Genomic DNA, 13,565 nt, shown 5'->3' on the forward strand with positions numbered 1-13,565 from the left:
GAATATGTCCACTTGGACTCGTAGAGCATGTCAGGCTGTATTCTTCAGTGTCGCCAGTGAATACTGTGTAAAAGCTTCATATCAAAGCCATAATCAGTACAGTTAACTGAACATACAGCAGAAAGCAGCAACAGTGTTTGTGCATTTTAACAACACAATACATGTGTTGAGCTGTAAAAACACAATTAAGACCACACATTTTCTTATGAATTGCTTCTAAGTGTAGTTTTTAAAAACTTTCATGCCTACTTTTTTTTACTTTTATTACTATATATTGTAATTACTGTCACTGCTAATTGCCAGTTGAGTGGTAATGAATCTGTTTTGAATCCTGACCCTGCTACTTTCTTTGACGTCCTGATGTCATGCACTTTGCACAACATTTACATTCCCCTGGATCAACACATCTTCAGTCAGGGCATCATTCATGCTAGTGACCGTGCTAGCAGTTGTGCCGGCAGGTAAGACGTGGACGTCAGTCCCACCTTTGGGTTCTGCCTCATGCAGGAAAACAAACAGGTGATCTTGCTCTGCCTGCAGACCTAATTGTGAGCCATGAAAGTGATATGATGCTTCGTCTCGGTGCCTTGGGGTGGAGCAGAGTATCGCTGTCCCGTGTTACGTGGAATTGTGGGACCCCTTTTCTCTGTAGGTGGCTGGCTCTCTGCAGAAGATCCTGCAGTGGGCTCAGTTTCTCCTGGATTTTTGATGGAATTTGTAGCCCCTTTCTCTGTCCCTGGTCTTCTGGACCTCTTTTCCCGATGGCCCGTTTTCTCATCTTTAACTTTGGTCCTCTCTTTTCTGTTGCACACAGCATTAGAGAGGTGTGCGAAAGTGAGGAGCAAGATTTAGAAAATGGCAAAGTTTTTGCAAACATATGAAGTCCTACTTGAAGTTGATGATTTCAAATTTCCTCTCTCTGTAGAAGGAGCTCGTGTTCATCATGTACAATAATATCATATCACAGGCAAAGGCTCCCTAAAAGAGAAAAATAAACAAATGAACTGGAACAGGAGAGAATATTACTTTTCTTGGTGGGGATTACACATCATCCACTGTCCTGTAAAATGACAGTTTTTGAACTTAGCACCGTGGTAATTGCACAGCAATCATCCACACATGCGTCAGCAGAATATTCTAATAAATTACTCACTGCACCGAGGAGAGCAACACCTGAGCCAATGGCAATTACTGTGGGGACAATATTGAATTTCCCGGCCTGTAAAACAATAACCAGAAACTCACTGTTAATCTCCCACCAGAATGATGTGCTTTAGAAAAAAACTAAACTGCTACTATCTCCACAGTACCTGACCATTGATCATTATATCAAAGCGAATCCCATACACTTTATACAGCGTGCGATAGGTTTCCCCATTTTGATCCTTATAGTATCTGGCATATCTGTAGAAAAAATAGTTGACATAAGATGTAAAGGCTGAAAACATGTTGGAAACAGTGAGCAGAGTGAAGGTAGTGGGTACCATACCTGAAGTTGTATCCCGATGTGATTGAGTTGTTCAAATTAATGTCCAAACGGGTGAAGCTGTACTGTGGATTACACAGAGAATAATCTTTATCCAGGTCACAGTTCCACTCAATGAGAATGCCAACAGAGCCGCCCTGATGGACACAAAGGGTAAATATTAATAGCACATCAGCGGATACACCACAAACCATACCGTACAGAGTGCTTTACAAAAAGTAAAACTTTTTAAACATAACATACCACGACCAGAGAAGACATACGCAGATAAAATCAAGTTACATGAGGCTTTGGCAAGAAAATGCTTATTTTGAACAACTGTGTTCATTTGGGATGTAATTCAGTTGAGGTGCCCTGATCTTTCTCCCTCAGAGCCTCAAACTCAAGTTGCTTGTAACGGGCAACACAGATTTAATTTGGGACCAGCCAATGTGGAGCATCAAAGCTAATAGAGGAATATCTTACTTAAACGCACTTCCAGAAACTCAGTTTTTCATAACTCTAAACAGAAACTGAAAAGGATTAAATACTACTGAAAACTCCACATGTCCATCATCCATTTTCTTCCAGCTGATTATATAACAGATACATCTACATATACAGATGAAGACCACAAGATGTGTCAAAAAGCTTCACGACAACGACACATAACGACATGTATGTGGATCTAACCAGTTCATGAATGACCCTGCTGTTAGTAGTCTACCAGAGGCTGGCTTTTAATACACAGCTTTACTGTATTTGCATTGCAGAGAGATTCAAGTGTTTGTGGGATATTTGCAGATTTTCTCACAAATCATTAAAGAAATCAGCTTTTTTGTGCAAGCAGACCATCTCCCTATAAATCAATCAACTGATTTGAGTTTGTGTGTCCACAGAGAGATAAACTGTGTATTGCAGAATCTTCACTGTACTTTGTCCTCTTCTAACATTTTATAATGTTAGAAGATCTGCTCAAGAAATCTAAACAAGTGATGGCGAGCTACTGAGACCAGATTTCTATTATAGTTTGTTAGCAAACAACTGTGAGGAAGTGAGGAACCAAAATCACTCCCGCACATAGTCTTAATTGTTTGTCTGTCTGTGTGTTTGTTTGCTGTTTTGCATCCAGAGTTTGTCAAATTTCAATTTCAAATTCATTCATTCATTCTCAAATTTAGTTTGAGGTTAGATATCAATAACAACTCAAGCTGATTCAATTTTGGTCAAAATCTGGTTAAAGTCAAGGTCGCACCAAATGTAAAAATCAGTTTAAAAAATCTTCAAACTTCACAACAATATGCTACACCCTGGGGGACATGAGTACCTGAAATTGGCCATTAACATTGGCCTTTAATGTTAGCACCCAAGGTTAAAGTTGACCTTGACCAAAAAAAATTAAACCATATTGAGTATTATATCATATGAAAGGGCATGCAAAGAGCTGTACGACGCACTTTTTATTTTCTCAATTCAACATCCTATGACGTCACCATGATGCTGGAAAGCTTTGCAAAACCACATAATTATATCTTTAAAGCTCATGTTTTACAGCTTATAGAAGTCAAAGATTCCAGCCAGAGCTGCTCCAGTATTAAAGGTAAAGATCATAAAATACACTATTCTAGCATGTAATGCTTAAAAGGTCATTGGTCAAAGGTCAGGGTCATATGAGCTAGGATCATCTCCAAACTTTAAACCAAGATATTCGTCACTGGGGGGGACATAAGAACTTTCTTTTTTTTTAGCTCTTTTTTCAATACAACGCTTGACGACTTCAAAACGACACAAAATGATCAATATGCTACACTAATATACTCCAGTAGATTTCCATGTTAACAATGCTGACATGATCATGAAACATTAAAGTTTTAGCATAGGTCTTAGCCTTCAGGGGAATTTGCTCTCTTTGAGTGTTGTTGTTTCACTTTGTACCTTAACAGCCATTTCCTGGAAGTCATGTCCAGCACTGCTGACAAGATCTCTGAGGCGAAAGATGGGGCAGTAAGGATGATTCTCTTTTTCATAGAAACATCTCTTTAGGTAGCTTTCATCAGAAGTTTCAAGGACATTGGCTCTAGAAGTAATAGACAGCAGATGTGGAGTTAATGATATCAGAAACTTGTGTTTTCACTCAATGAAATGACTTAAGTGAAAAGATGGAAGTTAGAGTTATCGGGGTTTTGCTGATGGCAGCAGATAAGGCACAGCTGGTTCCATGCCTGAACCAGCTGTGCTCTTTCTGTCTAAAGTTTGTATGTTTTCCATGTGCCTGTTTGGGGTTTCTTCTCACAGACCAAAGGCATGCATGTTGTGTTATGTGGTCATTCTGAGTGGCCGCAGGCGTGGATGTGAGAATGTGTGCTCTCTTTTTTGCCCTGTGATGGACTGGCTGCCTGTTCAGGGTGTACCCTGCATCTTAGCTGACATTGGCAGCTAGATGGATAAGCATTTAAGAAAAATGGGATGGATGGATGACTTGAAAGTGCAACATCAGAGTCTGACCACCGGTTGTCATACTTAGGATAATATTGACAATTTGACTGAAAACTTGAATCTCTGAAAATATGATTTTTAGAATATATATTAGTCTTTGGTATTTCTTCCTTTTGCTTTACTAAGACCCAACCTTTGGTCTTCTTTACACCATAAAATGTTGGGCTTGGCCTATTATCCTGCAGCACTGTGAATCCTTCAGATGCAAAACAGAGGCCATGTTTCTGAACAGGAAGGGGCTACTGGCTGAGCGTGAAGGTCCTTTATTATAGACATACTTGTCCAGGGTAGAAAACAACTCTAGACTTCACATCCAGAAGAAGGTGTAAGCCGAAGCATGTAGGTGTATTTTTAGTGTCACTTGCCCACAAAGAAGCTACTTTATTACTCGCATAAACTACTAGGACTGCCAGGACCTGGATTTTTTAAGCCAGTTTTGGTTAGATTCATTCATTTTCTTCCTCCTGATGGTTTTCTTGTGCCCAGTAGTCTGTTACTTCCATAGCACTAGGTGGTCTTCTCAATAAATAGGACTTTTTTCCATTATGTACATTTTTTAATATAACTTTTGCTGACTTTTGCTCACTTGGTCTTTATTGATGTCTTTTGATTTATCTGTTTTTGTTTTGTTTTTTTCCTGCAGTGAATAAAGCTGGATGTATTGATCTTCTATGGCTGCTTTTGGACACTCTGCATCCATTTTCCAGCATTTTAGAGCTCTGCCCTGTGGGAACCTTCACACTCACAATGACCCGGTCAAAGCTCTTTGTTGCTAAGAATAACAGGCTGACTAGTGACACTTTTGCTCAGTTATGATGGAATATGTGTTCTCCAAATCAACCTGTTCTATTCTGCTTCAGGGGAAGGAAACAACTCAAAAAATGTTACTTTTTGCACAAAGATGTTAACAAATTCAGTGCCACAGTTTGGCTAGAAATATGGAAGAATCTAAGATTTATCTTCCTTTTTTTATATGATTATAAATCTTTATAACATTTTTTTTTTTTTTTTTAAAGGGGAGAAGATTTTTAATGTGATCTCATACCATTTTAACTTTGCCTTAACTTTGGTCCTCAGATACGCACATATGCCTCTGCATCTGTACCACTGTGCACTTCAGAGTTTCACTGTCTGGACTCCAACTAATCTGACTAAGCTTTCTTCAGTGTACACTACAAAAGTGGCGCATGCAGCATGCGTATGTCAGTCAAACCAAAGCTTACACCCTCTAGCTGCAAGCAAAAGAAAAAAACGTAACTGGATACAGGACACTGTAAGATGTGTAGTGTTGCCGGCCATTTGAAGTAAGTTCCATTCAGGCGAAAGCATTACCTCATTAATCACAGGCATGCCAAGATTAGTAGGGGAACATAAGAGATGTATCCGTAATTATAGTAAGATCTTGACAGATGAATTAGCTATAGCTGGGGCATCTCTGTGTATTATTGCAGGACTCGTGCAGGGAACAGCGGAGAGGGTAGCTCAATGGGCTAGCCCATTCTGATCAGACACCTGTCCAGGGCAAGGCTTGCTGTCAAGGACGTCTCAGATGACTGTTTCACTGTCTCACTGAGTGCAATGCACAGAATGGTATAAATAGAAAGCTCTCTGCACCCTAAAGCTATTTAAAGCAGCCACTGGAGCGTGCATATCCCCCCAGGTCACTCTATGCCCCAATCCCTGGAAGACATAGGCACACCAGCAATCAGCAGCCACTTATAGCTACTTACTTGGAGAACTCAAACTTGGGGAACCTGATGAAATTCTTGATGTAGATGGTGAAGTTTTCTGCATCACTCAGTAAGGGCTCTCTGGAAATGAAAGAGACAGGCAGCTGTGTGAAAAAAGAAAAGGGAGGCGACAGCCTATGCCAGTAATAAATAGAACCTGTGAAATATCTGGGTCTGTGTGAGGGATCAGAGCCAGTGTTAATGCAGCAGCAGCTCAAAATGGCAAATTTCCAAAGTTCTGTGAGGGATGATGAATGCTCACGCGGGTCTCTTGTTGTATTCAACGGGACACCAGGCATGAATCTCGCAGGTCCCGGTGCTGTTTAAACACAAGCCAGTCTTGATTCCTAACAGAGAGAGAGAGAGCAAAGAGTTGGCAGGCTGTGTGGTGGAGCTGAACAAGAACTTAAAAAATGAAAAGACACAGAGAGACATAATGAAATGTGTAATATTAAAGAGTGGCGGTATCAGGACAATATTTTGTATTGTTTCATTATACAGATCATAAATCAGAGAATGGAAAAAGCGAGGATAAATCCAAACAAACAATCAGATTTTTACATCCCTCACCATGACCTGCTGTTACAGGCTCCCCCTCCATGCAGTCATCATCAGTTTTGCATCGTCCATCTGGCACCTTGGAACTCTGTTAGAGGCACGATAAATAAAATAAAATTAAAAAAAAAAAAAAAAAAATATATATATATATATATATATATATATATATATATATATATATATATATATATATTTTTTTTTTATTTTTTTTACTATGATTTTTCTGCTTTCAGAAAATGCTAATTTCCTTCCAATACGCACCTCAGCACAGAAGCCCAGCCTTTGATTGGGGGTCTCTATGTAATTTGTTACAACAAAGAACACCTGCTCACCCTGCAAAATAAAATTAAGTCCTGGCAGTGAGATGAAGAAGCAAAATGTTAAACAAATTAGTGCCCCCAAGAAGCTCAATATTGTTAAATCTGCCGAGGCAGACATTGAGACTAATGATACAAGGCAGCCCAAACATTCAATAGCCTCGTAATATGTCTTGACAGGAACATAATTAGCGAGTGCTGCTATCAGTGCCATCAGTGTTGCTATCCTACAAACTAAAAGATAGACTCACATTTGGGGGTATGACATAGTCCTCGGCACTCCACAGGTAAGGCCCCGTCTCAGAAGTGTTGGTCAGAGTGACACCTTTAAGCTTGGTGATGACTGAGCTCTGGATGGCCTCTTCTTTCTCCTGGTACCCCTTCTTCACCACAAACACCCACCTGGGACATTCAGCATAACTTCATGACGTGTTCAATGTAGCCCTTGTCTACATTGCAGAGTTATGTTATTATTACTAATATTATGATTATTAAAGTGTTTTAGAAAATATCTCGCACATGCATAAGGGGTAAAACGCTTGAAAATACCATAAATTAAAGATTACTGAACGAAAAATCGACTGTTAATAGCAGGCTTGATTGTATAACCACCAGCCACTTAAAAATGTCACACTACAGTTTGTCCTCAACCAGATAACCCACACGGGAGTATTAGTAGGAAAGGCCCATACTGCGCTACCACTTTAACACAAAGTAAAAACCTTTCCACAAGCTCCACTATTTTTAACTTTGTTAGTCACTCTCCCTTTTATTATTCCATAAAGGAAACACGCTAGTTGGAGGGGGTGCATGCAGTTCACCTCACCCAATAATGTATCCCAGCACTGCCAGCTGGTAGAGCCGAAATAATATTCCGATTCTTCTGTTTTCTGCTATGACATATTTCTCCGTTTTGTAGTTGAGAAGAGAAAATAAGAAGCCCCCCCAGCCTGCCATTCCTCCCCGCACGGTGGAGCCGAGTGAGACGGCAGCTCGCAGTCCCCCAGCTGATATATACAGCTGCTTCTCTTGTCATGCAGCGGGCAAACCCACTGAGACAGGGGTCTTCCACTCAGTTCCTTGTGGAAGAGCGACGCAGGGAAAGTTTATGTTGTTGCATGGTTTGATTACACACTCACTTTGACTTACATGAGCTGTGTGCAGCAGCACCTTTGCTAATAATTCATTCCTGTGCAAATACGGCGACTTGTACTTTTCCAACAGCGTTTTCCAACACTGTCATGAGTGTTTACAAGTATAGTAAAATTATTTTTGTAACTGTTGCATTTTTAAAAATTAAAATGTGGACGGAGCGAAACGCACACTTGCCATTGGTTACTACCCTCGAGTTTCAGCTGTTCTTCCTGAAAAAAGCAAATTTCATAGAAAAAGCTATTTACCAAATTCGGCCATGTTTGTAGTTTTGTGCTGTTCTACACTTGTACTGCATTCTGTTTATGTTGTTCACAATCAACATGCTGAGCAGAAACATTTAGTACTTTTTTTTATTTATCGATGGCTCAAATCACAGCACAGTGTTTTGTTTCGGGGTTTCTTTTTTTTGGGGGGGGGGGGGGGGGGGGGGATTTATAGAATTTATGTTGCAATGGATGGCCAGTCAAAAAACAAAAAAACAAAAAGAGAGAAAGAAAGAAAAAGAATGACAGGCACTTGACGTCTATAACTGGAAGGAGAACTGAGAATGAAGACAACATATTCATTGTTGAGAAATGCTGCAGAAAGGTTGAGGAAGCTGCAGCAGAGCGCCTTCGCTAACACTCATTCAGGAAGGACAGGTACAGGAAATCTTTAACACTACATGCCATCATGCGCTAATATCTAGTAGATGACATCTGTAGCTTACATCTTCTTTTGATGTAAGCTTCCTGCGTTTACGACCCTTTGGTCAGCAGGAGGTCTGACACACACACACACATTCTCACATAACACACACACACACACACACACACACACACACACATTCTTACAGAAGTTCACACATATACATAAAATGCTTTGTCTTAGAACCAAGGGGGCGTGGCTTTGTTCTGACGTGTTTTGTGTGAACTGTCTCTCAATAAAAGGTAGCAGGAGGAGGTCAGATCTGGGGGTCATTTTCGTGGTGGACACAGACGAGGCCTCCCTTGCGCAAATAATCGATCGATCGACTGTCTTGTTTTCTTCATGATGAATAAGTCTCTAGAATTAGCGGGGCTTGTGGAAACACAGACCCAACACCAACCAAAATGCCATGCATGCTCTCACCTTAGAATCTCGATTTCAGTAAACGGTGTTCGGTAAGATTTCTGGGACTGGATTTCACTGGAACACCTGGAGCCTGTGGCTCTGCGAATTCATGTAACCAGAATGAAGATTGATTTGATTGGAGAACTTGTAGTAAGCACAGAAGTAAGCTCCTTCTCCCTCTCCCCTCTCCCTTATCTTTCCTGCTTAGTTTCTTGTTTGATGTTCAGTAAAGACTCTGGATTCGTGATTACTAGCAAGCTTTGCTTACTGTGTAACTGAGCAGACATTACACGTAAGCCACCCCACTCCCGGGGGGGCGGGTCTCACTTTTGCGCAGCGTACTACACGGAACAGGTATATTGAAGCAGCATTAATGAACAATATTAGTCAGATGTTCTACACTTCTCATGTCTTTTGTATAGTCTCGCTTATTCTCTAACCCCAAGAGAGTCTCCCAGACTTGTTCTCTAAAAACCTACAGAAGAATTATGGATTTCATCAACTGGTCCCTTAACGAAACTGACAACTCCTGAGCTTGGGAGAGCCTGATTGTCCTGCAGAGACGTTTGCTGCCGGATACTCGATGGTCGGTTGCGCCGTGTGTCTGGCGACACTCTTGATGGAGGACTTTGAATGACATCTACCAATTCGGAACCATGATAACAGAGTTCTGGCTGATTGGAGCTGGCTCGGACCTGGCTTATCGCCACAAGGCTGGCCAACATGATAGACAATGGGCAGGGCTGTGAGTACTCAGACTGTGTTTTTGTGGAACACAATATGGATAAGATCTTGGAGAAGCTCATGGCTCTGCAATATAGGTAACATCTTGAAGAAGAACAACAGGAATTGAGAGACCTGGTGACCAGTGACGGACATTAGACCAACTTTAAAATTTGAAGCATTTTGTTCGCACCAACCAAAACAACTACCATCTTCATCTCATGTGGCCTCCCTGGTGCCAGCTGGATGCTCAAGGCAAAAGCTGACAGAATAACAATTCTCTCCCTTAGATAACAAGACTGTGTTGTGATTCTCTTCCCCCTCCTTCAAGGCCACCCGCGTGTCGACTGAAGATTGTTGACTTTTGCTTAACCGGGTGAAAGGACACTTTCTCTCGACTGAACACGGAACACACACACACAAGCATGTACACTGACACAGACCTACACTCACCCCCTCTAAAGCTTATGTCTTCCATGTTGCGAGATGTGATGATTCATGTGCTGAGGTGTTTTTTTCTGTTCTCAAACAGAGCTCCCCATTGGAGCTCAGTCTGGGGGGAGTTCTTTTTTCTCATGTTGTGCATTTTCCATTGTTATACCTTTCTGACCCGTCTTCCCCATGTGATGTTTGTGTAATGTATGTATGGTCGGAAGGGTAAGATGGCACTGGCAAAGGTCGGCAGCTTTAACCCAATTTCCTTCGGGGTCAACCTTCAGGATCAATGAAGTTTTATTGATTGAATGATTCCTGTGGCATTTCATGAATAACAAGCTTCATCTTGCCACAGTGTGACCAGTCAAAAGCTCAATTTCTGTTCCAGAATTTCAGTAAACTGTAAATAACACTTTTCACTTAACTGGTCTGAAGAGAAAAACAAGTGTGCTCCACTTATAAAGGGTGTAAAGCAACAAAGACTAATTATTAAAGAGCATGGGCAGAAGCTGAGTTTATTCAAATTTTTATTAAGCCATCAAAAGCCCAACTTAACATAACACAAGTTGATTAATATACAGCATAAGATGATTTATCATGCAAGTGCATTTTAGTAAGGCTGTATATGCATTTGAATCAAAGGGAAACCGCCCTAGAATTTAATCTAATCCTTTATTCAGTTAGGTTCTGTTGCAAAGTAAATAAAAACACTTAATCATTTATTGGCCACCCCTGAGACGCAGGACAAGGTGGAGGGTGGACTCCTTCTGGATGTTGTAGTCAGAGAGGGTGCGGCCATCTTCCAGCTGCTTGCCAGCAAAGATCAGCCTCTGCTGGTCAGGGGGAATGCCTTCCTTATCCTGGATTTTGGCCTTCACGTTTTCAATGGTGTCACTTGGCTCAACCTCCAGGGTGATGGTCTTGCCAGTGAGGGTCTTCACGAAGATCTGCATGCCACCCCTGAGACGCAGGACAAGGTGGAGGGTGGACTCCTTCTGGATGTTGTAGTCAGAGAGGGTGCGGCCATCTTCTAGCTGCTTGCCGGCAAAGATCAGCCTCTGCTGGTCGGGGGGAATGCCTTCCTTGTCCTGGATTTTGGCCTTCACGTTTTCAATTGTGTCACTTGGCTCAACCTCCAGGGTGATGGTCTTGCCAGTGAGGGTCTTCACGAAGATCTGCATGCCACCCCTGAGACGCAGGACAAGGTGGAGGGTGGACTCCTTCTGGATGTTGTAGTCAGAGAGGGTGCGGCCATCTTCCAGCTGCTTGCCAGCAAAGATCAGCCTCTGCTGGTCGGGGGGAATGCCCTCCTTATCCTGGATTTTGGCCTTGACATTCTCAATGGTGTCACTGGGCTCAACCTCGAGAGTGATGGTCTTACCAGTTAGGGTTTTCACAAAGATCTGCATGTTTTCTCCTGTGAAAAAGATTCCATATTACCAATAATAAAACATAAGGCAGGCACACACACACACACACACACACACACACACACACACACACACACACACACACAAAGATATTTGATCAGCATGCTGTGCAATAGTACTGTATTTGTAAAATGCTGGGCAATTATTTCTTCCTTGTAGAAACGCACACCAAAATTGGCTTATGCATACGTTTTCTTTATATACTATCAGTCGGTCTACTAGTTATCCTTCCAGCAGGCGCGATAAACAGGACTGAGTCATACACCAGTTTTATAACATACTGGTAGGAAACCGGTGTTTCGCGTACCAGCGCCATTTTAACATAAGCGATTGTTGTTTGCCTCCTTTTTGTCCAGCTGACGTTACAACCTAATGGACGGTAGCCATTTTTATTAGTTAACGTTAGCGTTTTTACGGCATAGTTCATAGAAAGCATCTTGCTTCCAACGTAACATAACGACAGTATTCGTTTTAGAATTGATATATCAGGTGCTAAACAAGTTACATCTTTACAGTCACTCTTTATATAGCTGTTGGGTCGCACATTAAAAAATAACTAAATGAAGAACATTTAAAATGTGTTTCACAGATCAGCGGAAAAGCAGTTGATGTCAGAAATCTAACAAAAACCGCTTTTAAAAAAAACGCATAGTCATACTTACAGCTTGGGTTCACTTACGTTTCCTTGCTCTCACAGATACACAGACACCACCCTCTAACTGCAGTTGCCAAGGGAAACAGGACTTTTTATACTGGAGAAGCGTCATCGACTGATATTCATCCGCAAATAAAACTAGATCCATGTTCTAGCAGTTTTTATTGTATTAGTATTGTCCAGTGTTTTCTTTTGATAGGGAAAATTTACATTACATTAAACGGACTTTTGTATGTTTGCTTGTTTCAAACTGTAGTAAATGAATCTATTTTTCTGCCCCAATAAAGTGAATAAAATGAATGGCCCTAAAAATAATTCACAACTTTATTGTTTTTGTTATGTTTATCCCGTGTTAATCTTACACTATGTATAGCTATAGCTGCCCTGCCTCAGTGGTCATAATAATAATATGTAGCATGATTAATACAACTACTGCACATGTGCATTTAAAATGATAAACCTAGGTGAACCACATGAATTGATGTATGATTATGCTATGATTAATATCAATTATATATCACCAAACAATAGTCCCCTCAAAGTCCTTTAAGACCCTACAGAGAGAAAATCCCAACAACCAGACGACCCCAGAACCAGGCTCAGAGAGGGGCAGCCATGTACTGCGACCGGTTGGGGGGTTACAGTAGGGAGGCAGGACAAAAGCTGTGACAAAAATAATTAAGCATTAAATGCAGAGTGCTATATAAACACCGAGTGAAGAGAGGTGAATGAAGAAGAAATGCTCAGTGCATCATGGGAAACTTTCAGCAGCCTGGGCCTGCAGCTTAGGTTCTCCTGATCCTGTCCTACTTTTTAATTTATATATAAACAACATTTGTGATGTGTCAAAAATGTTACATTTTGTTTTGTTTGCAGATGACACAATCTTTTTATTATTCTGGAGAAAACTTGAAAAAATTGGCTAAAGTTGAGGTTATTGAAATGAAAAAAAACTAAAAAGAAATGGTTTGATGTAAATAAATTATGGCTGAACTCCGTTTTCTGGGTGTAATAGTGGAACACAAGTTAACATGGAAATCTCATATTGAACATGTTGAAAAAAGATCGCCAAAACAATTTACATCCTGCGCAATGTAAGATATATATTAGATTACAAGGCAATGCAAATATTATATATTTTTTATATTTTTACCATGAGTTATTGTGTTGAAGTGTGAGGGGATATGTATGTGACTAATATAAAAACATTAACCCCTTTAAAATATGCTTTAGTTCACATTTTAATCCAGTAAGTCAGTAATCAACATATAAACATCATCTGTGCAAAGATTTATCCTTCTGAAGTGAAACAGTGAAAAATGACTGCACTTTTAATAAATACATATTCTGGCATTCCGTACTTTGTCCAATTTTGAAAAACTTTGGACACCATATGTGCCATGCAGCAGAATTGATCACCAGCTGCCTTTTATTATCACACTAAACCTTAAAGAAGACTAAATCCTGCATCGGAGTAAGTAGTTCGGATCTCTCCCATATGTTTCATCA

General features: G+C 40.7%; 2 protein-coding genes across 3 annotated transcripts; both read right to left on the minus strand.

Moving 5' to 3' along the window:
- Nucleotides 1-16: 16 nt before the first annotated feature.
- Nucleotides 17-7,590, minus strand: p2rx5 (purinergic receptor P2X, ligand-gated ion channel, 5). Its single transcript, XM_085469681.1, has 12 exons — nt 7,393-7,590; nt 6,818-6,968; nt 6,511-6,582; nt 6,262-6,337; nt 5,954-6,038; nt 5,692-5,772; nt 3,401-3,542; nt 1,490-1,623; nt 1,311-1,404; nt 1,154-1,219; nt 890-978; nt 17-801 (listed from the first exon to the last, which is right to left on the minus strand). Exons 1-12 carry the CDS (start codon nt 7,521-7,523, stop codon nt 543-545), a joined length of 1,380 nt encoding a protein of 459 aa, XP_085325807.1. The 5' UTR covers nt 7,524-7,590; the 3' UTR covers nt 17-542.
- A 2,891-nt stretch (nt 7,591-10,481) lies between these two features.
- Nucleotides 10,482-12,183, minus strand: LOC146699807 (polyubiquitin-B). Of its 2 annotated transcripts, none has more exons than XM_085469692.1 (2): nt 12,081-12,183; nt 10,482-11,388 (listed from the first exon to the last, which is right to left on the minus strand). In XM_085469692.1, the coding sequence occupies exons 1-2, from the start codon at nt 12,166-12,168 to the stop codon at nt 10,691-10,693; spliced, it is 786 nt and encodes a 261-aa protein (XP_085325818.1). In that variant the 5' UTR covers nt 12,169-12,183; the 3' UTR covers nt 10,482-10,690. The 2 variants fall into 2 exon arrangements, with proteins under 2 accessions (XP_085325818.1, XP_085325819.1); XM_085469693.1 differs by having other exon boundaries at nt 12,064-12,144.
- Nucleotides 12,184-13,565: the final 1,382 nt, after the last annotated feature.

The sequence above is a fragment of the Copadichromis virginalis genome, linkage group LG10, assembly GCF_057382275.1.
Source record: "Copadichromis virginalis isolate Kocher_CV1m ecotype Utaka linkage group LG10, C_Virginalis_male_GT1.1, whole genome shotgun sequence".
Taxonomy (NCBI): domain Eukaryota; kingdom Metazoa; phylum Chordata; class Actinopteri; order Cichliformes; family Cichlidae; genus Copadichromis; species Copadichromis virginalis.

What these genes read in the sequence shown, in the direction of transcription:
- p2rx5 (XM_085469681.1), bottom strand. Translation starts at nt 7,523, where the DNA reads ATGGCAGGCTGGGGGGGCTTCTTATTTTCTCTTCTCAACTACAAAACG. An exon ending in GGCTGGGCTTCTGTGCTGAG is followed by an intron (nt 6,338 to 6,510) that starts GTGCGTATTGGA and finishes TGCCTCTAACAG; the next exon opens with AGTTCCAAGGTGCCAGATGG. An exon ending in ATATAATGATCAATGGTCAG is followed by an intron (nt 1,220 to 1,310) that starts GTACTGTGGAGA and finishes ATTGTTTTACAG; the next exon opens with GCCGGGAAATTCAATATTGT.
- LOC146699807 (XM_085469692.1), bottom strand. Translation starts at nt 12,168, where the DNA reads ATGACGCTTCTCCAGTATAAAAAGTCCTGTTTCCCTTGGCAACTGCAG. An exon ending in ATCTGTGAGAGCAAGGAAAC is followed by an intron (nt 11,389 to 12,080) that starts GTAAGTGAACCC and finishes TCTTTTTCACAG; the next exon opens with GAGAAAACATGCAGATCTTT.